We start from the raw sequence: 25,619 nt of genomic DNA on the forward strand, positions 1-25,619 counted from the left end.
TGAGTTTTTTAGACTGGGCCGGAGAGGGCAGCATGGGGGTTGGACCAGTAAATTATGCTAATTTTTAACTCAGTCCCTTCCAGCTTGGCTGAAGATTAACCCATGTTGGACTCTCCGAAGCAGTGCAAGTGGAGAATTGCCCCCACCCTCCCTGTCTTTCGTAAACTACTCAAGACTCATTTATACCGCCAGGCATGGGGGAGTTGAGATATTCCTTCCCCCTAGGCCATTACAAGTTATGCATGGTATGTCTGTGTGTATGTTTGGTTTTATAATAAGAGTTTTTAGTTGTTTTATTATTGGATTGTCACATGCTGTTTTTATCATTGTTGTTAGCCGCCCCGAGTCTATGGAGAGGGGCGGCATACAAATCCAATAAATTATTATTATTATTATTATTATTATTATTATTATTATTATTATCACTTACAACCTTTTCTACTTAAGAACCTGGACACGGAATGAATTAAGTTCTTAAGTAGAGGTACCACTGTACTTACTAACCATATTACCTATATCAAACTGTTACTTCAACTTGACAGTAGTCTAAACTGCCAGTTTTGTATTAAATCCTTCTATCTAAAACTAAGTAGAGCTCACTATTTAGAAAATATATTTTGAAGTCATCATATTTCAAAGGTATAATAATGCCTTTCAGATATTGTGGTAGGAACACCAGAAATTGTTTGCCATGGGCAATAATCTATCATGCAGCTGTATTCTGAACGTTTAATATTTCATTTATGTAGTACAATTTACATGCCACCTACTTGAGGATTCCAAACAATAATAAGATCTATAGATTGGCCCAAAAGAAGTGATGAAAACTAATCAAGTTATAAAAGAAAGCAAGTTGTATTTTGATTTTAGAAAAAAAAATCTAATTTATTTTCTGGCATCTCTGTTCACTTCTGGTCTTAAAAAAACAAGCACTTGAGAACCTATTGGAAAATTATTTTTGTTGTTGATACCTTGGCACCCTCTTGTGAATATTTGTAGTGACTGCAGGATAGCTTGAAAACTCAAATATTTTTTTATCAATGAGACTTTCCCAGAAATAGTTTCACTGAGCCAAGGTGTTATAGAAGAGATAATTACAGACTGAGTTACAAGGAACTAAATGTGATCTCATAATAGGATAAACTTTGAAAGAATAACATGTACTAGTTAGTACATATTAAGATTCTGTGCTGTGCCTTTTAAAAATATATCTCATAAAGATGCTAACAATATTAATACAGTACAGATCAATTATGCATAAGCGTATCAATTATGTATGCCTTTATATATTTTTTAATTCACTTCTGATGCCTTATGGCTAATTTTGCTAGAATATCTGGTACATATGGTAGGTCCATTTTATATTTTATAACATTATTCTTTTTTGTGAATGTTAAATATTCTTAAACACTGAAATTAATCTTAATAAATCTAGCAGTGACATTTGTTTTAAGTGTTATTTATTAATTAGATTTGTATGCCACCCACTCCCAAAGGACTCAGATTTTGGCCTTTAGGCTATTCAGTCTCAGTGTGGATAGCACTAGCAATAGGACTGAAACTTATATACCCTCTCTAAGAAGTTTACAGAGTCAGCATACTATATTTCCCCCAAAATTTGGGTCCTCAATTTACCCACCTCAGAAGGATGGAAGACTGAGTCAATCTTGAGCCAGGTGAGATTTGAATGCCAAATTGCAGGCAGTCAGCATGCAGCAGAAGTAGCCTGCAGTATCATTGGGACAATCAACTTATTTTGAGTTTTGCATTTACAACAACATTTTGCCACATTCAAGGAAACTGAGTCATATTAATCCACCAGGAATAGGTCTACTTAAAATAAGTTGAAAATGTATTATTCTTCATCAATTAGGGAGTTATTACATGGATTTGTGTCAGTATACATGAAATATGGGCTATGAATTTAAGGGGATTATCTCTACAACACAAACTTAATTTATATGGAATGTTTTTATAGCTCAGAATTATATGTAAGGAGGTTGGTCAAGCAGATTTTCAAGTCTCAAGCACATTGCTTGAGAGCAGTATTTGCTCTATCATAGCAAAACATGAATTTAGCTATTTTTGAGAATTTACAATATTGGTTCTTGCAGGGATTAATTTTTTCTTGTTAATTCATAACTATCTCCCCTAATCAAAGAACCCAGACTTTTTGAATAAAATAATAACTTAACCCCTGTGTGTAGCATTTTCTTACAAAATAATATAATTTAAAACCCAAAAGAAATAGAACTTTGAATGAACACTTTTTATTCATAATTCAATATAATGTCTGGTGTTCTAAACATAAAGGCTTTTATAATGGGGGGAGAAACCAAACCAAAGAACCATTAAAGGAACAGAGATATGAATTTAAATGCAACTGAAATTTTAATTTAGGTCTAAACAAGAATCATTCTGAAAACTGTGATGCTAAAGCGTTATTTCATTGGCTTGTTTCACACAACGTGATATTAGCATAGTTTATTAAATAAATCATAATTAGCTACATTCACACAGCATGCCAAGCTATAAAATATGGTTTACAAACTGTAGTGGCTCTATGTATATTGCATGCTAATCCAAAACCTAATTCCATTAAGGCTTAATGCAATGTATAAGTCCAATCAATGTCTATTCTTTGTTGGTGTAACTATAAATAAATATACTGTATCTTGAATAAGTACAGGCTGAAAACTTGACTCTGTATGTGTAACTTGACTCATGCATATGCTTATTGCTTGATTTCATTATGTCTGGTTATTGCATAACAGAAAATTTAACAGATTAACAGAGTTGGCAGGTATTTTGCAGATCATTCTAGTCCAAACTCCTGCCCAAGCAGGAGACCCTATATGTGCCTCTACCTAGGATTGAACTCACAACCTCCTGATTGTGAGGCAAGAGCTCCACCTCTAGGCCACAGCAGCTGAGTTCAAAACTGAATGTATGGACTGAAAACCATTGAAGTGGTGTGAAGGAATACAAATATTTGATGACTTACACATACAAATCATCATAACATGCAAGCAATAAACATTCGGATTTGAACCACTTTCAAGGTTATTTTGTGTTTCTAACATACCAGGAGTCTACAAGAAAAATTGAGTCCATATCATGTTTGGCTATTCTTCCTTCTTCCTTACTCCGTCCCCATTCTACAACTCATAATTCAAATCAGGGTAAAGTAAAAACCCCATGAAAGTTGAATCGTTAACATTATCAGCATAGACACTATTGTTTTCTTCGCCATATAACTGTAGCCAGACTTCATCCCCCGATGCCAAATGGAGTAAAACAGATCCCGAAGCCTGATCCACGTCGTTTTTCTGGTACTGGTCATAGGTGATTATGATTGCTGTGTCCCTCTTGAATAAGCTAACTTTCACGTCCGAGGCATAGACACTGAGATGATACGCAAAATAGTACACTCCAGAAATGACGCATTGGAACTTTCCTGTAACTGTATCGTAGTGATTTTGTTCATTGTAGAAGACCTTTGTAAATTTGATAGGCATATTAACATAAAAAACTCTGGATGTTAAACCGACACTAAAGGCAGATCGATAGATAGTGGCACTTTCCCCCCTTTCCCCTTTCGATCCTGAGAATCCTGTAGGACCTGGAATACCAGGACTACCAATGGATCCTGTATCTCCCTTTTCACCAGGCGCACCTATAAAGTAAATTGATTTTTTTATTAGGATAGTTCATTCTCATTCAAATAAAGACTCTTATCTGGTTAGGTTATACTGCCCGCTATTCCCATCCGAAGTACAAGACACCAAAATTAACAAGTCCTCGTATACGAGGATTGCCCAGAAAGTAATGCACCACATTTTTTTTCTCAGCCTACAGTAATGGTACAGATGCAAAACTTTAGATGTATGTTACTTGAATTGCCAGGAGTGTGTGTGTAAATTTTGTGTTTCTTCAAACAGATAGCAGCATCTATAAGTGATGTACGTTACAAGCAGCATGTCTTCATTGAATTTCTCACTGCAGAGAAACAAACTTTTGGGAACATTCACAAATGTTTGTGTACAGTTTGTGGAGAATCTGCAGTCAACAGAAGTACGGTTAGTCACTGGGCACAGAGGGTGAGGCCATTAGAGGTGATTCACACAACGCAGAAATGGCTTAGTGACCAGAACAAAGAGTGGTACCAACAGGGCATACACACCCTTGTGTCTCACTAGAGGAAGGCCATACAACAGGACAGAAAGTACGTGGAAAAATAGGGAGTGTAGAAGAAACATCATTCTTTCTTGTGTGTAAGTTTCATTGTGTTCAATAAATAATTGTTGGGGAAAAAATGTGGTGCATTGCTTTTTGGGCGACCCTCGTAAATGGCAATAACAGCAGTTATAACTAATACAGTTGGAATTAAATCCTGAGATTGTTTATCAGAAGTTATTATTCATGAATTCCAAGGACTTTCTCCCATGTTCTGGAGTTATGGGTTTAGTGATAGTGCTCCACCAAGAACAGGTAGAATGACTCCTAGCTTCATCTCTCTTATAGTTGTACATCTTGGTGTTTGAGTTTTAATAAGATCCCCACATTCAACTGCTATTAAATATGAAGCTATGAGAGCCCATTAATAAGAAATTGCAGTTGCCCCACTCCCTGCCAGCTTCCCAAGATATGAAGCCATTCTAATCACACGAGAAATATTGTTCCATAGGAAGGGAAGGCAGTAGAGAGATTATGAGTCTGATATTCCTATCAATAATACTCTCCTAGAATGTGTTGCGAAATAAACAGATACCATTGGAAGCAGGTAGCCCTAGAGATGCACTACTGCTATTAGCGGCACTTCAAAGCAATTAGGCTAGATCTCTGTACCTCTAGTACTGTGGTCATAACTGTACTAGAAGGTTGAAAAAAAATCCCTTGGGAATTTGCATTTAGATACCTTAAGGCAGGGGTCTCCAACCTTGGCAACTTTAAAACTTGTAGATTTCAACTCTCAGAATTCCTCAGCCAGCTTTGCTTTGATGACTGAGGAATTCTGAGAGTTGAAGTCCACAAGTCTTAAAGTTACCAAGGTTGGAGATCCCTGCCTTAAGGCACATATGGACAGGTTGTCCTCATATCTAGTGTTGTGGTTGGCTCTGGCCCAGCTCCTGCCCCAGGGAATGGGGAGGTGGATGCAGGGGGAAATTCAACATGTCACAGGCCTGTGTTATTGCCAACAGAATCAGTTCAGAGTTTAGTTTCCTCGGACGAAGAAGAAGGTGGGAGTGACTCGGCAGAGGAGGGCTTGGCACACAGGCCAGGCAGTCACTCTCCCTTATCTTCCGCTGATTCAGATGATGACATTTTGGACCCACGCAAGCGCAGAATTATGCGTAGAAGAGACCAAATAAGAACATATTACAGGAAATAAGGGAGGCCACCTGTGGTTGGGTGGGGCTCCAGTAATTAGGGCTACTGCTATAAATAGCATCATGTGGGTTTGGCCGTTGTGGAAGAATATCTGATCGGAGTTCATCAGGAATCTTGTGTTGCTGGACTTTGTTGCTTTTTCACGCCTTTGAAACCAAAGCAGAGCAATGTGCGTGTGTGTGTGTGTGTGTGTGTGTGTGTGTGTGTGTGTCTCACTTCATTGGAAGAAGAAGGGGTGTGAAGTGTCTTCACAGCTGCTAGCTAAGTACTTAATGACTGCTTAAGGGAAATTGTACAGACTACCCGGTTGTTTTGGGAAGAGTGCTCTTTGCAATACAAAAAGAGTGCTTTGTTTATTTTGCATTTTGTGATAAAGAACGTCAAACGTGTGTATGTCTGAAATTTGTACCCTTGAATTTTCGGGAGGCTCCTATCAGAGAGCCCGGCAGAACATCTAGTTTAGCTGTAAAGGGAATCTAAGTGTTAGTTGGTGTAAGAGATCCAGTTTACAAGGGGAATGGCAGGCTGTTTTATATAATGTAAGAAATAGCCGTGTTTCTATTGCAGAATGGGAATGGATTGCCCAGCTATTTGTGGAAAATCTATTATCTGCCCATAAAAGAAGTAGATGGGACAGAAGATAATACTTTGAAGGGCAACAGTGGATTTGGATCAATAGGAAAGAAAGGATGTTATCAAAAACCAGGTAGTAAACTAGCAAAGACAGAAGTGCTGATAGTAGCAGGAAAAGCAATAAGCCTGATTTTAATAAATAAGAAAGACGATCAAGATAGCCTTGTCCCTAACCATCTTCTATCTCCTAAATGAGCATCTTTTTCGGGCTGCCATTTATTTTGATTGCAGTGGTTTCCGCAGAACACTGAGGTCTCACAAATATTTACCTTTCGTGGATATGTAAGTATGCATCAATAAATAAGAGATAAAATAGTTGCCTTTGTTTTGCTCCGCTAGTACATGGACATGTGGGTTTCCATTGTATATAGCAAGGGATCTCCAACCTTGGCAATTTTAAGCTTGGTGGACTTCAACTCCCAGAACTACCCAGCCAGTATATAGAGACTTCATAAGAACAAGATTATTATCAGCTAGATGCTTTTAGGAAGGTATTAAAAGAAAACATATCTCTTTATCCTATTTAGCTGATGATAAACTTTTCATGGTAATGACAAGGATGACGGTTCTCGCAATATTGTTTTTAGTTATCACGAGGCAGGGAGGAAGGATAAAAATGCCAGTATGTATTATAACCAGCCATGACATGAATGGCAACATACGGGTAGCAGATATTTAATAGTTGTGTTCGCATAAAACCCTTATTTGTTCTGACAGTCAAATCAGCAGGCTTTTTTTGGGACAAGATATCTCACAAAAAAGGAGAGAAGGTCTCCCAAGATGGAAAGAACAGGTGAAAAATATCAGGGAAATACAGTAAAATCACTTTATATTGGAAAGAAAGAAAGTTTAATTGTCACTGTTTACAAATTGGGAGAATGTTCCAGGATTGGAAATGAATGCACCAAATGGGAGTAGGTGACACTTCCCCCCCTACTTGGAAAAAAAAGATGTAACCTAGGGATGGTTTGGTTGCACTATTATTATTTTAAAGCCACTTTTCCCTCTTTTACTTATTCATTTATCTCTGCAATCACTGATATACTTTGCCCACTAATGCCATTTTAAATTATTATACTTGTTGGAAGGTACTGTAGATGGCCAAAAAAAAGGGGGGGTGCTTTTTAATACTGGGGCTATGGAGTATCTTTAATTTCCCCTGCTGGAGTGGGGCATACCATGATTAAAGTTAATGAATTTGCAGATCTCATTTCACAGTCCTTGAACACTACTGTTAATGCCCTCGCGGCAGTAAATCAAGAACTTGTTGGAATGAGACAAGCAATTATACAAAGCCAACTGGCTCTCTGATGGGCTAAATGTTACTCAAGGGGAACTATGTGTCATTATTAAGGTGGAATGATGTCTGTTCATCCTGGACAAGGCTAAATATATATACTGGTAAAACCTTTGAGACCCATTGTGATGAAATGATGTGTGCTGAGTAGCCAGAACAATGATATAATCCTGAGACAGATTTTCCCTTGCCTAAATCACACTTTTGTATCATTGATACCTGTCATGTATCCTTTTATTCACAGAGTTATGAGTTATGAGCAGAGGCGCCCACCCACCACCAGTACTACCTGTTTACAGATCCAGAGGAAACCAAGAGCAACCCACCTCTGCTGATTTCCATCCCATTAAACAGTGAATCTAATCTAAATGAATTAAAGCAGCCTTACTCAGTTGGTGTCACCCACATATATAGAAACATAGAAGTCTGACGGCAGAAAAAGACCTCATGGTCCATCTAGTCTGCCCTTATACTATTTTCTGTATTTTATCTTAGGATGGATATATGTTTATCCCAGGCATGTTTAAATTCAGTTACTGTGGATTTATCTACCACGTCTGCTGGAAGTTTGTTCCAAGGATCTACTACTCTTTCAGTAAAATAATATTTTCTCATGTTGCTTTTGATCTTTCCCCCAACTAACTTCAGATTGTGTCCCCTTGTCCTTGTGTTCACTTTCCTATTAAAAACACTTCTCTCCTGGACCTTATTTAATCCTTTAATATATTTAAATGTTTCGATCATGTCCCCCCTTTTCCTTCTGTCCTCCAGACTATACAGATTGAGTTCATTAAGTCTTTCCTGATATGTTTTATGCTTAAGACCTTCCACCATTCTTGTAGCCCGTCTTTGGACCCATTCAATTTTGTCAATATCTTTTTGTAGGTGAGGTCTCCAGAACTGAACACAGTATTCCAAATGTGGTCTCACCAGCATTCTATATAGTGGGATCATAATCTCCCTCTTCCTGCTTGTTATACCTCTAGCTATGCAGCCAAGCATCCTACTTGCTTTCCCTACCGCCTGACTGCACTGTTCCATATTACATGACACTTCCCATAATCCTTAGCTAGCACAGGAAATGTGTTCCAAAAACACCTGGAGGACACTACATTAGAGAATACTGTATATTAAACATACCGTTCTCACAGAAATAAGCTAAATATTAAACCTCTCACCTAGCTCTCCTCTTTCTCCCTTTTGGCTATCTCTTCCATCCCGTCCATCTCTCCCTGGTACTCCATTATGACCTGGGTGACCTGGTGCTCCAGCCATCCAATTTGTACAAGATTCTTGAGGCTGTGGAGAGCTTTCTTCTGTGGCAGCTTCATGGTTACAGCTAAGCATCACTAGCACCACCATAGAACAAAAAAGAAGGCTTGATCCTTGCTTCATGTTTAACCTGGGGGAAAATATAGTATAATACTATTAGACTTTTATGTTTTATTTTTAGGAAGAAGATACATTTCTGCAAGAGCAAGGGAAAGAAGTTGTGGCCCTCAAAAAATTATTGAACTTTCAGTATTTTTCAGCAATAGTCATGATGACTGAAGCTGCTGGGGTTGAAAATAGCAATACTGTACCTGAAGACCTTAGGAAATGACATTTGAAGTTTCTTTGTCTCGGTTTAGGCCGTTTCTCAGTCTGATCCAATATGGGGAAAAGGGATTTATTCGTATTCTTCAAAATTTCAAGAAGATGTTCCTGCCTTGATTGAACATGGCTTAAATTTGAGAGCTTGTGCTTGTGCATGCCAATTTATACTTACCACAGTCTCTCCCTGGGACTTATTTGCATATTTATATAGGACCTGGATTTTGGGGGAAATATGCTGGGTGTGTTAAAAAGTGCTATTGCTAACATGTTGTAAGCCACCCTGAGTCTAAGGAGAAGGGCGGCATAAAAATCGAATAGATAAGATAGATAGATAGATAGATAGATAGATAGATAGATGGGTGGGTGGGTGGGTGGGTGGGTGGGTGGGTGGGTGGGTGGGTGGGTGGGTGGGTGGATGATAGATAGATGGATAGATGGATAGATGGATAGATGGACAGATGGACAGATGGACAGATGGACAGATGGATAGATGGATAGATGATAGGTAGATGATAGGTAGATAGATAGATAGATAGATAGATAGATAGATAGATAGATAGATAGATAGATAGATAGATATCAATGAATATGAAACAGATAATAAAATGTGAATTTTCCTCTAAAGCTAATAGATAACAGAAAAAATATTTTGCTACAACCAGGGTAAAACAGATGATTCTGTCCAAGTGATGGTCCAGTGCAGGGGTGGGTTTTACTTAACTTCACTACTGGTTCTGATTGCGATGGAAGTGTGTGTTTTGCACATGCACATAAGCAAATCAAGCATACACGCCCCCATTGCATCGTGCAAAATACCCCAAAATGTCCCTTTGGGCATATACAGAAGGTTTTGCACATGCACAGATGATATTTCTGCAAGCAACGGTGACCAGAGGATCGATCTGAGAACTTGGACCATTGGTCATTGCTGCTGGTTCGGCGAGTGGCAATAAATTTCCACTACCAGTTCTAAAGAACCTGTCCAAACTGGCAGCCACCCACCTTTGGTCCAATGTCAAGATACTAGAATCTGGATAAAGAGGCACTGTATCAGGTTTAATCCCAGCAAGATGGGAATGGCTTTGGGTTTGAAAGCCCTCTGATTCTGCTTTAGTTCTAGATAAGGTCACATTTCACCCCCACAATTCTGGCTCCTTTAGTTCTAGATAAGATCACGTCCCACCCCACCCCAATTCTGGCTTTTATCTTGGAAGTGAGCTTTCACTCATAGTTCCCACTCTATGAACAAACCATATCCAAAAGGGCCTTTGCAGAATTCCATTTTACATACAGTCACACCAATGTATGGTTCAGGAAGACAGAATAGGAGGCTCTATCCATAGTCAAAGTCATATCTTATTTACCTGTCAACTGGACAATTGCAATGTGTGTGCTACATGACACTGCCCTTAAAGAACACTTGGGGGATAAAGCTAATCCGGGATGCAACTGCACACACAACCCGATGGCCTTATAATATCACTGCTCCAACAATTGGGATTATTGCCAATTGGCTTCCATGTGTAGTTCATATCGACAGCCTCACTTTCAAAACTCTTAATAATTTCAAGACCTGGATATGTGTGGAACCCCTCATTTTTAATAATAGTTGCCTGTCCAGTAGGATCAGGTAGAGGGCCATCTCTTCACTTAGAGAATGTGGTTTCCCAATCATTGACCTCCTTCTATGAAACAGCATTTCCACGGATACCTAATTGTCCAGAATTCTATTAATATGTCTGTAATATTAATGTAATATTAATATGTCACTTTCTCAACATAAAATTTAACTCCAGCACTGCTGGTTTCCTGCCAGCTTCTTACCCTATTTAAACATTGTTAGTAATATGTACATAACTAGTTGGGTTTGGCAATATATAAAATAAACCACCTGTATGCTTACAGGTAATACAACACTATTGCTTTAAGAGCTGGTGTTACAGATTGCCAAAAGAGAGAGCCAGAAACATGACTCTCTCTCTCTCTCTGTGATCATTTTTCTGCTAGTTTGTCTTTGTGACTATGTTGTAAGAACTATGTGTTCCAATGATGATTTAATGTACAATGGTATCTCTACTTAAGAACGCCTCTACTTAAGAACTTTTCTAGATGAGTGTTCAATATTTTTTTGCCTCTTCTTAAGAACCATTTTCTACTTAAGAACCCAAGCCCGGAAAAATTCCCAGGAAATTTGAGAGCGGCACGAAGGCCAGTTTCCTGCCATTCCCCCTTTTATCCCGGACATCTCGGGCTTTTCTGGGCTGCCAGAGGAGCCTTTCGGTGGCACTTAAGGACACTTTGGCAGTCCAGAACGAACAGAGCATTTTCCTTTCTATGGGCACTTGGAGAGGGAATAAACCTCTGCCAACGCCCAGAGAAAAGAAATGCTCCCTTCGCTCTGGGCAGCGACTCTCCTCCTCCTCTTCTTCCTCCTCTACCTCCCAACCAAATTCTGAGCTTTTATTTCTTTTCTAATGGTTTAGCACATATTATTTGCTTTTACATTGATTCCTAGGGGGAAAATTGCTTCTACTTACAAACTTAAGAACCTGGTCACAGAACAAATTAAGTTCCTAAGTAGAGGTACCACTGTATTTGTAAGCTGAACAAGTATGGCTTATAGTATTATATATGCATTGAGAGCTATTGACTGATGTGATTGTGTATGGCTAGGATTGTTCTTGACTAAGTTAATATTTTAAAAAGTAAATAATGTTTTGTATACTGAATGTATCTGGATTGTATTACTGAATTATTATTGTATCTCTGGTCTATCAGCTGGATATCTGCCACCTCCACGTTTCCTCTGTGTATGTGTATCTTTGACTACTAAGAGATTACTCTGCACACTCTTTAACACTTAACAAACTTCTCCTTCCCATAAGAGACTGTATGGAGAAACCTTAACATTTCCTCCTCCCCTGCCCCATCTTTCCCAGCTTCAGGTTATCAGCAAAAAGAATCAAAACTTCAAATACAAACTGAATCAACAAACTATCACAGATAATCTGCACTTGAGCAAGGACCTGGGAGTACAAATAACTAAAGATTTAAGTGCCAAAGTCCATTGCAACAACATTGCCAAGAAGGCTTTAAGAGTTGTTAATCTAATCCTACGTAGTTTCCGCTCTGGCAGTCTCACACTATTTACCAGAGCTTATAAAACTTTTGCGAGACCCATCCTAGAATATAGCTCATCTGTTTGGAACCCATACCACATTTCTGACATTAATACCCTCGAAAATGTCCAGAGATACTTCATTAGAAGAGCTCTTCACTCCTCTACCCATAACAGAACACCCTACGAAACTAGACCTGGGTCTAGAAAGCTTAGAACTAAGACGCCTCAAACATGAGCTAAGTATTGCCCATAAGATCATATGCTGCAACATCCTGCCTGTCAAAGACTACTTCAGCTTCAACCACAACAACACAAGAGCCCACAACAGATTCAATCTTAATATTAACCGCTCCAAACTTGACTATAAAAAATACGACTTTAGTAATGGAGTTGTCGAAGCGTGGAATTCACTACCGGACTCTGTAGTATCATCCCCTAACCTCCAACACTTTACCCTTAGACTATCCACGGTTGACCTCACCAAGTTCCTAAGAGGTCAGTAAGGGGAGTACATAAGTGCACCAGAGTGCCTACTGTCCCCTGTCCTATTGTCTCTCCTATATCTTCTCTTCTATACCTATATCTTTTCCTGCTATTCTCTCATAGTTATATTTCACTCCTTTATTTTCTCCTCTATTCCACCTTTGATACATTCTACCTGATTATATCCTCTATAACCCTCATTGTGTATTATTGTGCATTGGACAAATAAATAAATAAATCAACAGCAAGGCATTTGTATGTCAGGGGGATCCTATGACAGGGTGACAGACAGTGTTGACCTTTTCCGTTCTGTCGGTCTGCAATCCCATTGTCTTTTGAAATAATATTCAAAGTAATAAAGTTTCTCTTGGAGTGATTGGCAGCCACATATGCATCTACTTTCCTGGAACTTCTCCATGTGATCATATCACATTTGTTATTTATTTGTGACCTCAAAGGAATCTATTTCACTTTCCCATCTTGATTTAAGTACTGGATGCAGCAACCATTATGTTAGTGTCAAAACGGCACTGTGGTTGATCCTTAGCAGTATAAGCATATGAGACAGTTTTGCCCAATTTTCTTAACTGTTTAGCATGCATACAGGTGAGACAACAGGGAACTGCTTCTGAAGCAGTTGCACAGTCCTAGCAAACAACATGGCTGAAATTATTCTAGGAGAGAGGCTTCATACGGGTTGCCATGCGGTATGCAGTAGAGTGTTCCCTCGATTTTCACGGGTTCAAACTTCGCGAATAGCCTATACCATGGTTTTTCAAAAAATATTAATTAAAAAATACTTCGCAGGGTTTTTTTCTATACCACAGTTTTTCCCACCCGATGACATCATACATCATCGCCAAACTAATAATTTTTCCAAATAAATAACAAAAAAAATTATTGTTAATAAATAATTATGTTTATAAATATCAGGATCACTAAGTGTCTTATTCAATGGTGAGTACCAGTAATAATGGTGAGTAAATGGTTGTTAAGGGAATGGGAAATGGTAATTTAGGGGTTTAAAGTGTTAAGGGAAGGCTTGTGATACTGTCCATAGCCAAAAATGGTGTATTTACTTCCGCATCTCTACTTTGCGGAAATTCGACTTTCGCGGGTGGTCTCGGAACGCATCCCCCGCGAAAATCGAGGGAACATTGTATTTCTTTTAATAGTTTTCACCGTCCTAATTTAAAAAGAAAACAGTGCTGAAATTAAATTAAACTTAGATCAAACTACGGAGAGGGGCGGCATACAAATGTAATAAATAAATAAATATTTTCCAGTTTGATTGGTAGCCAGCAGTAGCCAGTTTGTTTTATAGCCTCTAAGGTTACCCACTTTCTGTAATCTGGGGGAAGTCATGAAAAAAAATCCTTGTTTAGCATTGAGCCGCATTTAAAATATAGGCAGCCAAGGAAACTGCAGACCCTTGGACTGTAAACAATACCCACTAATATTCTTCAGCCACCTCATAATTAAAACTAATAACCCCACCTTACCATCCATAGTAATTTCTTCAAACCTGTTTCATAGTATGGAAAAAAGTCAAAAAGCATACACTTTTTGACTAAATCAAAAGACAAAGTATGAAGAATATCTTGGAGGAGACCATGTAGTGCAGAACAATCTGGAAAAGTACAAAAGGTAAAGCACTTTTTTTTTTGGGTGTCTCATTCTTATTTCGCACCTTTACTTGGAAACCTCTGTTGTCTTTGAACAAATGTCGGTGATCGTGTTTCTCAGCCTGGGGGCTTTAAGAAGAATACTGGCTGGATAATTCTGGGAGCTGAAATCCACACTTCCTAAAGCTGCCAAAATTGAGAAACCCTAGCCTAGTCTGTAAAATGTAAAAAAAACTGATCAAAAGGTTGTAAGAAAACTGCTGCTGCCTCCAGCAAAAGAGATTGCAGGTTTTACTATGGCTTCCATTTGAACTCATCCCTTCTTCGTCTTCAGAAGCATCACTCCTACCTGAGGTTTGGGAAAGACGTGCTTCCTACAGAATCTCGGTAAATTGTGTATTAAATTCACATGAAACCAATGGGCAGTTTGATGGCAGTACCAAAACAGGAAAAGAAAACATTCAGCTCATGTCTGGAGTCGTGGCAGATTGACCTGCACTTAAAGAGCGATGGGCTACTAATGTTGTCCTCCACTCGAAACAGAATGCCCTACGAAAGCAGACTATCAATCCTAGGTCTAGAAAGCTTAGAACTATGTCGCCTAAAACACAATCTAAGTATTGCCCACAAGATCATATGCTGCAACGTTCTACCGGTCAATGACTACTTCAGCTTCAATCGCAACAACACAAGAGCACGCAACAGATTCAAACTTAATTTTAACAGCTCCAAACTTGACTGTAAAAAATATGACTTCAGCAACCGAGTTGTCGAAGCGTGGAACTCATTACCGGACTCAGTAGTGTCAACCCCTAACCCCCAACATTTTTCCCTTAGACTATCCACGATTGACCTCTCCAGGTTCCTTAGAGGTCAGTAAGGGGCGTGCATAAGTGCACCAGTGTGCCTTCCGTCCCCTGTCCAATTGTCTCTCCTTATCTCATTTATCTTTTCTTCCTTTCAAATATGTTCACCTATACTTTTATATCTTTTCTTCTATTCTTTTGTTTACTTATATTATTACATATCTTTCTCTTCAATGTGTATTATGTATTGGACAAAATAAATGAATAAATAAAAATACTTCAGAGATAAGTTTATGTGCTTTCTGAAGTGTTTTTCAAAGTTGACTATTTTTCATTGATGCACATGAAACAGTGCAACGACCTCTAAATTCCAGTTACATTAAGTCTGACTAGGTGGCTCAGTGGCCAAGACACTGAGCTTGCCGATCAGAAAGGTCAGCAGTTTGAATCCCTAGTGCAGGTCTCCTGTGCGGGCAGGGGCTTGGACTAGATGGCCTCCAAGGTCCCTTCCAACTCTGTTACTGTATCCAAAGAGCACGTATATGTCCTGCATGATCTGCAAATGTTTGGCAGATCATGCAAGACATATCCCAGCATAGCATACTTGTTCGGCTTTACTGTTTTCATCATTATATTATATACACTACAACAGGGATGTCCTGAAGCCGACTTTCTGATAAACCCAGCTGTACAATTTTGGCCCAATTTAAATGTGCATCCTTATTTGAAGTATAGCTCTATTTGTATTTGTATTTGTACTTATTAGATTTGTATGCCGCCCCTCTCCAAAGACTCACAACAATATAAAAAGACAATATAAACAAATCTAATATTAAAAATAATCTTAAAAACCCCAATTTAAAGAACCAATCATACATACAAGCACACCATGTATAAATTCTATAAGCCTAGGGGGAAGGGAAAATTTCAATTCCCCCATGCCTGAAGACAGAGGTGGGTTTTAAGGAGCTTGTGAAAGGCAAGGAGAGTGGGGGCAACTCTGATATCTGGTTCCAGAGGGTCGGGGCCGCCACAGAGAAGGCTCTTCTCCTGGGTCCCGCCAAACGACATTGTTTAGTCGACGGGACCCAGAGAAGGCCAATCCTGTGGGACCTAACCGGTCACTGGGATTCGTGCGGCAGAAGGCGGTCCCAGAGATATCCTGGTCCAATGCCATGAAGGGCTTTATACGTCATAACCAACACTTTGAATTGTGACCGGAAATTGATCGGCCACCAATGCAGACTGCGGAGTGGTGGTGTAACATGGGCATACCTTGGGAAGCCCATGATTGCTCTCGCAGCTGCATTCTGCACGATCTGAAGTTTCTGAACACTTTTCAAAGGTAGCCCCATGTAAAGAGCGTTACAATAGTCGAACCTCAAGGTGACTATTGTATAGTTAGCACATATTTCTGTTGCTAAATTGGATAAAGTACCATTACTTTTCTACTACCAACCTTTGGGATTCGTTTTAAGGTGTTCTGTAGCAATCACTGTATCAATCCGCAGAGATTGTATAAATGGCATGATGATTAGTGGATCAGTGGATCAGGAACAGCCTAAAATCCAGTGTGGGATAATAGGCAGGGCACTAGACTACTATCTGGGAGACCTAGGTCTTAATCCACAATCAATAGCATCAACTAACTTTAGCCATCTGCTAATATCCTTCCTTACAGTGATGTGGTTTGGGAGGAAATTAGAAGAAGAAACCCGGGGTGCACACCTTTAATTCCTAAAAGAGTTAATAACAAACAAATAGCAAACAAAAAAGGGGGTATTTTAAGCCTGGCATATTTTACAGCATCTATCTTTCCAATATTCTTTTGCTTAAAAACAATGTATGGAAATGAGATTTTGAATCATGCTGTGGAATATTACTAAATTATGGTCAAAGATACATTAAATCCTTAAGATGCCTGACTGAATATATCAGAACGCAATTCATTCAAAAAAGTGACATTGATAAAGCCAGGCTACAATCATTGTTCTTAAATCTGGGGATGTTTGTCAGGATTTGTTTGTTTGTTTTTTTAAATAATCTTTATCAAATATACCCTTTTTTAAAAAAGACAAAAGACAAAAACATATAAAAAATGTAACACATTACAAAGGAAAAAAATAAAATCAAGAGAGAAAGAGCAAATAATCTACAATAACATTCATAGCCTTTTAATTATATACAGTACATAATTGTAATTCATGCTATATTTTTTCTCATATTGGCTTATTTGTGCCTCTTTGTAGGTATTTCTCTTTCTCTAAATCTCTGTGATAATCCTTTACATGAAGGACATAACTGTCAACTGTACTTGGCTTTCATAACTGTTGACTTTTGTAACTTAAGACATGGTGGTAAGGTTTCCGTACAGAGTACATCATGTTCCTTGTTCTATTTTTAATTTGTACTATTCTATTTTTTATGTTTCGGCAAAATCTTTAATTTAATTACAGGTAGATCTTTGATTTTCTATTCATTGTTTCACTAATGATCTATGACTTATGTATTTATCTCTTGTTTCTCTTTTGTTAATTGAGGCTGTAGTTCATTTTCATTTCGTATTAGAAGGCGAGGAGTCTGTTTTGGATAGTTCCTTTTTTAGTTTTTTTTAAAGTATTTATTTTCTTCGAACCATTTGTACCATCTTTCCCAAGCTGCCTGAATTTCTGATTTGTCTCTATCTTGTCAGGATTTCTATAGGGCTGGATTATAATGCTAACACCCTTTTTTACGACCCCGTAATCCCTTAATTAGGGGTACAGTCAGGGGGACTAGATGGAAGTAAGCATTTCCTGGTCACATGCCTTGCTGATGCCTATGTGAATTTGCAACAGATTTTTCTTTTCTTTGTGCCTTAGGAGAGAAACATCTGCAGCTACCTAGAATCGAACTCTCAACCTTCTGAGCGGGAGGCAAGCATCTTCACCAGTAGGCTACCATGCTGCTTATGGCTGGATTGTAGCATTATTTTTTATAATCTAACTTCAGAAATAAAATTCAAAAAGTAAATTAGGACTTTACTTACTATGGCATGCACACGAGTGAGTTAATAAATACATTTTTATAAAAGCATTCCACTTCTAAGTAAATATGGTATAAAGTAGATACAGACCACACAAGGCATATGCAGAGCAAGACTTAATTGTTCTTTGGCATTTATTTTGAGCAATTTATATCAGGCAAAGAATTTTTTATTTTTTTCCCTCTCCAATCACAGTACAATAAAAATTATAACAACAACATCACATTGTTTTACAATAAATCAATTTCAGGAAGTTATAGAATACAATGCTACCACCTTCACTTTTGACATCTGAATAAAAACAGCTGCCCAATTTTTTAATGCTATAGAAATATACTATTAGTTAAGACCCCATTTAAGCCGTTCCAAATTCTAATATCTCACATTGAATAGGCTGAAATGTTTCAAATCTCTCCTAATCGCTTCCATATCAATTTTCATATATAATCAATACCCTTTATGCCTATTAATAAAACACCCTTAAAAAAAAATTTGAAAAATTCTTACAGTAGCGTAGCCAAAGGGGAAAAAATAAACCCAATAATATCACCAAATATTGCCTAATTAATCCAATTACCAACCTAATTACTAATTGCTTTATATAAAAAATAAAAAATGAAAAGGATATAATCAAAATAAAATTAAATCTATAAAAAATAAAATGAAGTTAAGTCTCTAAAGAAATTAAGAAATAAAAAAGTAAGACAGAGAATTGAAAATTACACTAAATAGATAAGATAAATATAGATGTAAAGAAGCAGCAGGATAAAAAAAAGAAAGCTAGAAAAAAAAGAAAAAAGAAAACCGCAAAACAAAACAAAAAAGAAAGAAGAGGAGGAAAGAGCAAAGAAGAACTTTCTTCTTCTCATTAACTTCTCCACCTATCTCCTTATAGCATTTTCCAAAATTTGCAAAGTTTTAAAATTGCTTTATAAAAAAGAACATACCCAACAGAATCCTCCAACCTGAACAAAGAAAAGAAAAGAAAGAAATTTCCTTGATAGCCCACTGCGGTCAACTTTTATATATAAAGCTGCATACCCAGCTGAATCATCATGCCCTAGTCTAGTTTTATCGCTGCAAACCCAGTGGAATCATCATGCCCTGATCTAAGTTGCTGGTCCCACTGAATAAAAAAGAAAATTCCCCTTCCCTAATCCTGACCCAACTTATAGAAGACTGACTGACGGCAGAAAAAGACCCCATGGTCCATCTAGTCTGCACTTTTACTATTTCCTGTATTTTATCTTACAATGGATATATGTTTATCCCAGGCATGTTTAAATTCGGTTACTGTGGATTTACCAACCACGTCTGCTGGAAGTTTGTTCCAAGGATCTACTACTCTTTCAGTAAAATAATACTTTCTCATGTTGCCTTTGATCTTTCCCCCAACTAACTTCAGATTGTGTCCCCTTGTTCTTGTGTTCACTTATAACCTTTCAAAAATTAATAATATGCTCTTCCAAATTTGTGATCCATATCGTCTGAAATTTAAATATCTAAGGTAATTTCTCCATCATTGTTCATAAAAAAAAAAATTTAAAGGGAAGGAAGAAAGCCCTCCAATATCCAACCGGGATCTAATTATAAGTATAGCGCTGTATTTCCAGCTAAAATTTTTATGCCCTACTCTAACTTTATCGCTGCAAGCCCAGCGGAATTCTCATGCCCTATTCTATTTAAATTGATCCCAATAGGTAATAGGAAAAACTTCCCCTTCTTCGATCCATATTTTGGATAGTTTTAAATCAATAAAGTAAATAACATATTTTCATTAGAAGATAGCTTAAACCAAAGATCAGTTCATTTCTTATCTAAGTAAATTCATTCCATTATTTCATTATTAATTCCATTTTCAATACTTGTTTCTTATATTCTTGCCATCAAATCCATATATTTCCATATACACATGTGATTCTGATAAATCCTACATTCTAGATTTAATTTAAAAATTTCCCAAATATTAAATTTTTCTCCATGAAACATTTTCAATTTTTGCAAACTTTTAATACCCCCCCCCCCTTTTTTAGGCTGTGCATAACGAATTTCATAAAATCACCATCTTATCCTAATTAAAAATATATATATATATAAAACATATAATCCTTTCAAAACACTATTTCCCTCCTGATGTTAATACTATCAAATCCATATTATTATCAAGTAAATTACATATCCAGAGTTTTTTTCCCATATATGTCTGTTAATAAATTCAATAATTTTAATAGTATAGTTAAACATTTAAGAATATAATGCCTCTTATCAAGTAATATGTCCATGATTCTAACAGATATAACCATGATTCTAACAGATTCCTTTCTTCTAAAAATGATACTGTAAAAATTAAATTAAATGTAAAATGTCCATGTCTTCTGTAATCATGATCGTAACCGATTCTCGAACAGATCCAATTAGCTTCCTTAGCACTCCAACCTCACCAGCACACCACTTAAAGTTTCTTCACCATGCCAATGCTTGCTTTTTATTCCCTTTCCAGATGTTACCAGTCTTCTTCAATCACCTGCATTGCGTTGTCTCCCGTGGCTGATGCCGGCACAGACATGGCTGCCTGGCCGGCCTTGCACCACCGCTGGTGCGAGACCAGGTCGGTTCGCCTGGAGGGGGTTTGCCGACCCCCTATCAGGCCTCCAATAGTGTCCCCTACATCACCTCCCCTCCAGGGAGGATCAGGTCCGGTTCATTAGAACCGGGACCCCCGGACGGTAGGGATTTGGAGCTACCCTCTAGAGACCGAGGGCAGCTCCGTGTTGCCACAGCCATTGACCCTGCCCCTCTCCAATTTTGAGCAATTTATATTAAGTTGATCATGATAAGCTGCTGTATGATAATAATTACATACTGTAGTATATTTTTTAGGGAAACATCAGCGGTGGGCTACAAGCCAGAACCTTAAATTGTGCTCGCCACCATGGCTCGTAAGTGCTTGCAGGGACAGCACGATTTTGCTTCTGCACCTCTGGAGGTAGAAAAATCGTGCAGAGTCACGGGCGCACCTGTGGCTCTGTGCGCAATTTCCACAGGTGCAGAAGCAAAATTGCGCTGGCTCCGCAAGCACTTATGAGCCGCTGCAGCGAGCACAATTTAGCATTCCGGCTCATAGCCCACCGCTGGAAAACATCATACATTCCATTAAGAAAACAACATTTAGATTTGTAAATTAGCATTCCCAATTTACTTTTCCAGATTTTTTAAGCATAAGCCTAAAATAATATTTGAATCTAATAATATAGAGATTAGATATTTAGAATGTTCAGCTATAAGTCTTCAGAGAAGGGCAGCATACAAGTCTAATAAATAATAATAATAATAATAATAATAATAATAATTAGCTAGAATGAATACAGACTGCCAGCAGGCTGCAGGGAAGCCACTTTTAAGGGCTTCGCTGTAGCCTGCTGGCTACTAACAGTGCTGTAATTCCTTTCTTCTACCGTTTGATTAGCCAATCAGCAGCAGCCATGCAAATTGTACTATGTATGTCAGTACATAACAAATTGGATCAGGCATGCATCTCACCCCTTTTTCCAAGCTATTAATATCTATCAAAACTGAATCAGCATCCCCATTTGTTGTGAGCCGCCCCGATACAAATCTAATAATTTTTTTTTTATTATTATTATTATTATTATTATTATTATTATTATTATTATTTGGGTGGTTAATAAACAAATCAACAGCTTTCAGCCAAGAAAAGATATGCCTTTTTCTTTTCATGGCATACCCATATTACAAAGATATAGAGGTGTGGAAATGTTATCCTTGACCTCAATCACGATGTTACCAATCCTCAGGAACATACAGATATCCTGCAGTTCTTTTGCTAAAAGTTATGAAGGAATTTACTGTGGCAGAGGTCTGCAGATCAGGCAATATGATTGCAGGAAAATAAAACCCCAAAGGAAAGTATGTGAATGCCACAATCTACATTGAAACAAAAAAATACATTGGGAATTTCCAAAATTGGCACCCAGAACAAAGGTTTTCTTTAACAATTTATCAAGAAGAGCAAATCCCTTACTGCATCATGAAATAAAACCTTTAGTTAAACTGATTGATTCAAATTGCAGTTCTGTAGCTAGTTGCTTTGAAGACATTGGAGTTTATGCTCCAGTTGATAAGATTGTGCTGTGCAGCTAATGTCACTGCTATTGGCCAGAAAATACTAAAGGTTTTAAATTGTAATCAATAAAACTCAACAAGATTCCCAATTTGCTACACTCTACAACATTAAAATTATAATGTATTAAATGCTCAATCTGTGATTAATTCAGCCAGTTTAGAACCTGTGGACAAATGCAGCCAACTAAGCAATTTAGTCAATAATAATATTTAAACTAATAATAGATGAAAATATTAGAGCATAGAGGACAAGCATAATTTCTGGATAAAAGTTTAGGCTAGTGCAATAATCTATCCTAAAATGCGTCTTTCTTACCACTTGTTTAGGTGAGGTCTTCTGCAGTTTGCAGGCACATCAGAAATGCAGTGGAGAGAATAGCAATCTTTGGATCACTTCTCAAAAAGAGGCACGTGGAACTGTCAATTAAGATGCTGCCCTTTATATTTGTTACCAAGTCTGCTAGTCCAATGCTGGGTGTTTTTCAATCGCTCTTCCATTGTTATTCTTAATTTCAGAATATTTTAATCACAGGCTATTTAAAAGTTGTAAAGAAATGTGCCAGTTTGTGGCTTTCGTGATAACATTTCTTAAAATAAGATTTTGGTATAATATGCAACATCATAGGGAAAATTCAAGAATTAAGCATTCCATTAAAATCTAATGTGGCATATTTTTTATTTGCTATAGAGAGGGTAACTTGTAATTTTTATTTTTATTTTTATTGCAGCAAGAGTCACAAAAGTGTGATGTGAAATAAATAATGTCACTGGAATAAGGCAGGGTCAAATTTGCAAAATAAATTTATATATTTTTCATTTGGTTTGACTTTTGTTTCTACAGTTGGATTAAGGCAAAAAGGAAGATGGAATATAATACATTATACCAGCCTATAAAAAAACCCTACAGAAATGATCATTCTAATGAAAAATCCAGATTATTATTCAATTTTAATTGTTTGGAAAAATCAAATAGATACTGGAGGCATAGATTATCAATGGGACATACCTAAAGTGATCAGATTTTAAGATTGGAAAAGAGGGACACCATTGAGTGGGGGGGGGGAGTTTAAAAAAAGTTTAGCCATAAAAAATAACCCCAAAAAGTTTTCTCTCTCTCTTGCTATTTCCCCCCTCTTGCTCTCTCTCCTCTCTCTTGCTCTCTCTCTCATTCTCTGTCTCTTGTTCTCTCTCTCTGTCACTTGCTCTCTCTCTCTTGCTTTCTTTCTCTCTCTTTCTCTCTCTTGCTCTCCCCCCTTGCTCTCTCTCCTCTCTCTCTTACTCTCTCTCATTCTCTGTCTCTTGTTCTCTCTGTCACTTGCTCTCTCTCTCTTGCTTGCTTTCTCTCTCTTGCTCTCTCCCCCCTCTTGCTCTCTCTCTCGCTTTTTTCTCATTCTCTTTCTCTGTCTGTCTCTTTCTCTTGCTTTCTTTCTCTCTCTCTTGCTCTCTTTTTCTCAGTCTCTTGCTCTCTTTCTCTCTCCCCCTCTCTCTTGCTCTCTCTCTTGTTCACTCCCTCTCTTGCTTTCTCTCTTTTGCTCGCTATCTCTCCCCCTCTCTCTTTCACACACTCTCTTTCTCTCTGTCTTTTGCTCTTTCTCTCCCTCTTGCTTTCTTTCTCTCTTTCTCTCTCCCTCTTGCTCTCTCTTGCTCGCTTTCTCACTCTTTCTCTTTCTTTCTCTCTCTCTCTCTTGCTCTCTGTCCCTTGCTCTCTCTCTCCCCCAATCAATGAGAGAGAGCGCTCAGTCTCTCCACCCACAGCACCGGAAAGAAGGCAAGGAAAAATGCCAGGCTGAGATGGACCCACCTTTATTCGCTGGGCGAGCTGGTGAGCAGACGGGTTTTCCCACCTGGCACAAACGCTGCTCCGTCCCTCCGCCTGCCCCCAAGCATAGCGGATGGGCTGTCAGAGCAGCCTCAGCTGCGCTTCCCTTTCCTTCCCCCACCTTTGCTGTCATGGCCAGCGAGCCCTCCTGCCTGGGTGGCTCAGCCCCACAGCTGTGGCCACAGGAAGGTCTCAAGCCAGGGGTGAGGAGCGAGCAACAATGGAAGAGGAAGGGGGGAAGTGAGCAGAAAGAAAGAAAGAAAGAAAGAAAGAAAGAAAGAAAGAAAGAAAGATAAAAGGGGTGAAATCGGGACTTTTTAAAAATCCCTCGGGACACGGGACAAATTGCTAAAATGCATGACTGTCCTGCTGAATGCAGGACGTCTGGTCACCTTAACATACCATACTTGTACATATCTACTTTATATTTTAGGATATTAAATTTACAGGGAGAATAAACCATTTCTTTCTATGTTCATGTATTTTTTGCATAAAAGTTCCCCTTTGCTTTACCTTTTGATACTAGCTCATATTTTGTACTCTTCAAACACAGATAGTGGAACAATTTGTAATCTGACCAGTTTCCTGGCCTTCAGCTGAAGAGGAAATATTATGTAAATGATACAATGAGTTATATTTGGCTGCTTTATCTGAAAGCATTTGAAACATGCTGCCTTGTGAGAAGCAATAACTCTCTCGTTCAAATTAGAATCATGGTATCAAATGTTCAGATGTTATTGACCAGAAGGTTGCAGAAAATTCCTGGCCTTAGAAATCTACATTATAATCTATTTTTTGATGACCATTATTATTGTTTTGATAGCTTCCTTCAATTTTGGCAAATCCCAATGGGCAAATTAAAGGTGAAAAAAGATGGAAGCCTTAAAAACATACACAAACTACATGATATTCTGAATTTGTATATAACAGAGATAAGTTTCTATAATGGCAAATAGTTCCCAATGTTTTAAGTGAAATTTCCACAGCCTTTTAAAAGGCAATCCCAAATAATAAATTTTAGTGCGGCACAATGAAAAATTATCTTAACAATATGCTAAAATATGTTATCCTAATTAATACATTAAATGCAAGGATGGATTCTAACTTACCTCCCTGCCGGTTTGCTTCCTCCCATGCCTCATGACAAAAAAATCCAACACCCCCCTCCCCAAAAAAGCCAAAAACAAGATGGCAACCACATACACAGTGCCAGAAACTCAGCTTCTATGTATGTGCAGAAGAAAAAAAAATCTGCATTTTTAAAAAAAAAAATTAAAAAATTCACCACCACCACCCCAAAAAAGCAGAAAACAAGATGGAAACCTCATGCAGTAACAGAAACGTAGCTTCTGCACATGTGCAAAAGAAAAAAAATCCTGAAAAAATATTTTTAAAAAAGTCATTAAAAAAAAAAAGATAGTGGCACCCATGGATCAGCCCTGACCGAGCTGGGTCCATGACATCTTTGTGATGTCACCAGCTGGTCACTATTGGTTCGGGCAAACCAGTCCAAACCAAGAGAAATCCACCTCTGATGAAAGGTATTCAGTTTTCAGTTCTGTCCGTATTAATATTTTGAGCAATAGGATCTATACACGCTACCCAAAAATCAAATATAATCTCAATTTGGGCATACAATTTAGCAGGGTGAATTAAAATTATGGTGATGCAAACTCAAAT

General features: G+C 37.9%; 1 protein-coding gene across 2 annotated transcripts; it reads right to left on the minus strand.

Moving 5' to 3' along the window:
* Positions 1 to 2,372: 2,372 nt before the first annotated feature.
* Positions 2,373 to 23,999, minus strand: ADIPOQ (adiponectin, C1Q and collagen domain containing). Of its 2 annotated transcripts, XM_070754061.1 has the most exons (3): positions 23,922 to 23,999; positions 8,500 to 8,723; positions 2,373 to 3,676 (listed from the first exon to the last, which is right to left on the minus strand). In XM_070754061.1, the coding sequence occupies exons 2-3, from the start codon at positions 8,714 to 8,716 to the stop codon at positions 3,159 to 3,161; spliced, it is 735 nt and encodes a 244-aa protein (XP_070610162.1). In that variant the 5' UTR covers positions 8,717 to 8,723; positions 23,922 to 23,999; the 3' UTR covers positions 2,373 to 3,158. The 2 variants fall into 2 exon arrangements, with proteins under 2 accessions (XP_070610162.1, XP_070610161.1); XM_070754060.1 differs by lacking the exon at positions 23,922 to 23,999 and having other exon boundaries at positions 8,500 to 8,737.
* Positions 24,000 to 25,619: the final 1,620 nt, after the last annotated feature.

Source organism: Erythrolamprus reginae, chromosome 5, assembly GCF_031021105.1.
Source record: "Erythrolamprus reginae isolate rEryReg1 chromosome 5, rEryReg1.hap1, whole genome shotgun sequence".
In the NCBI taxonomy this organism is placed as follows: domain Eukaryota; kingdom Metazoa; phylum Chordata; class Lepidosauria; order Squamata; family Dipsadidae; genus Erythrolamprus; species Erythrolamprus reginae.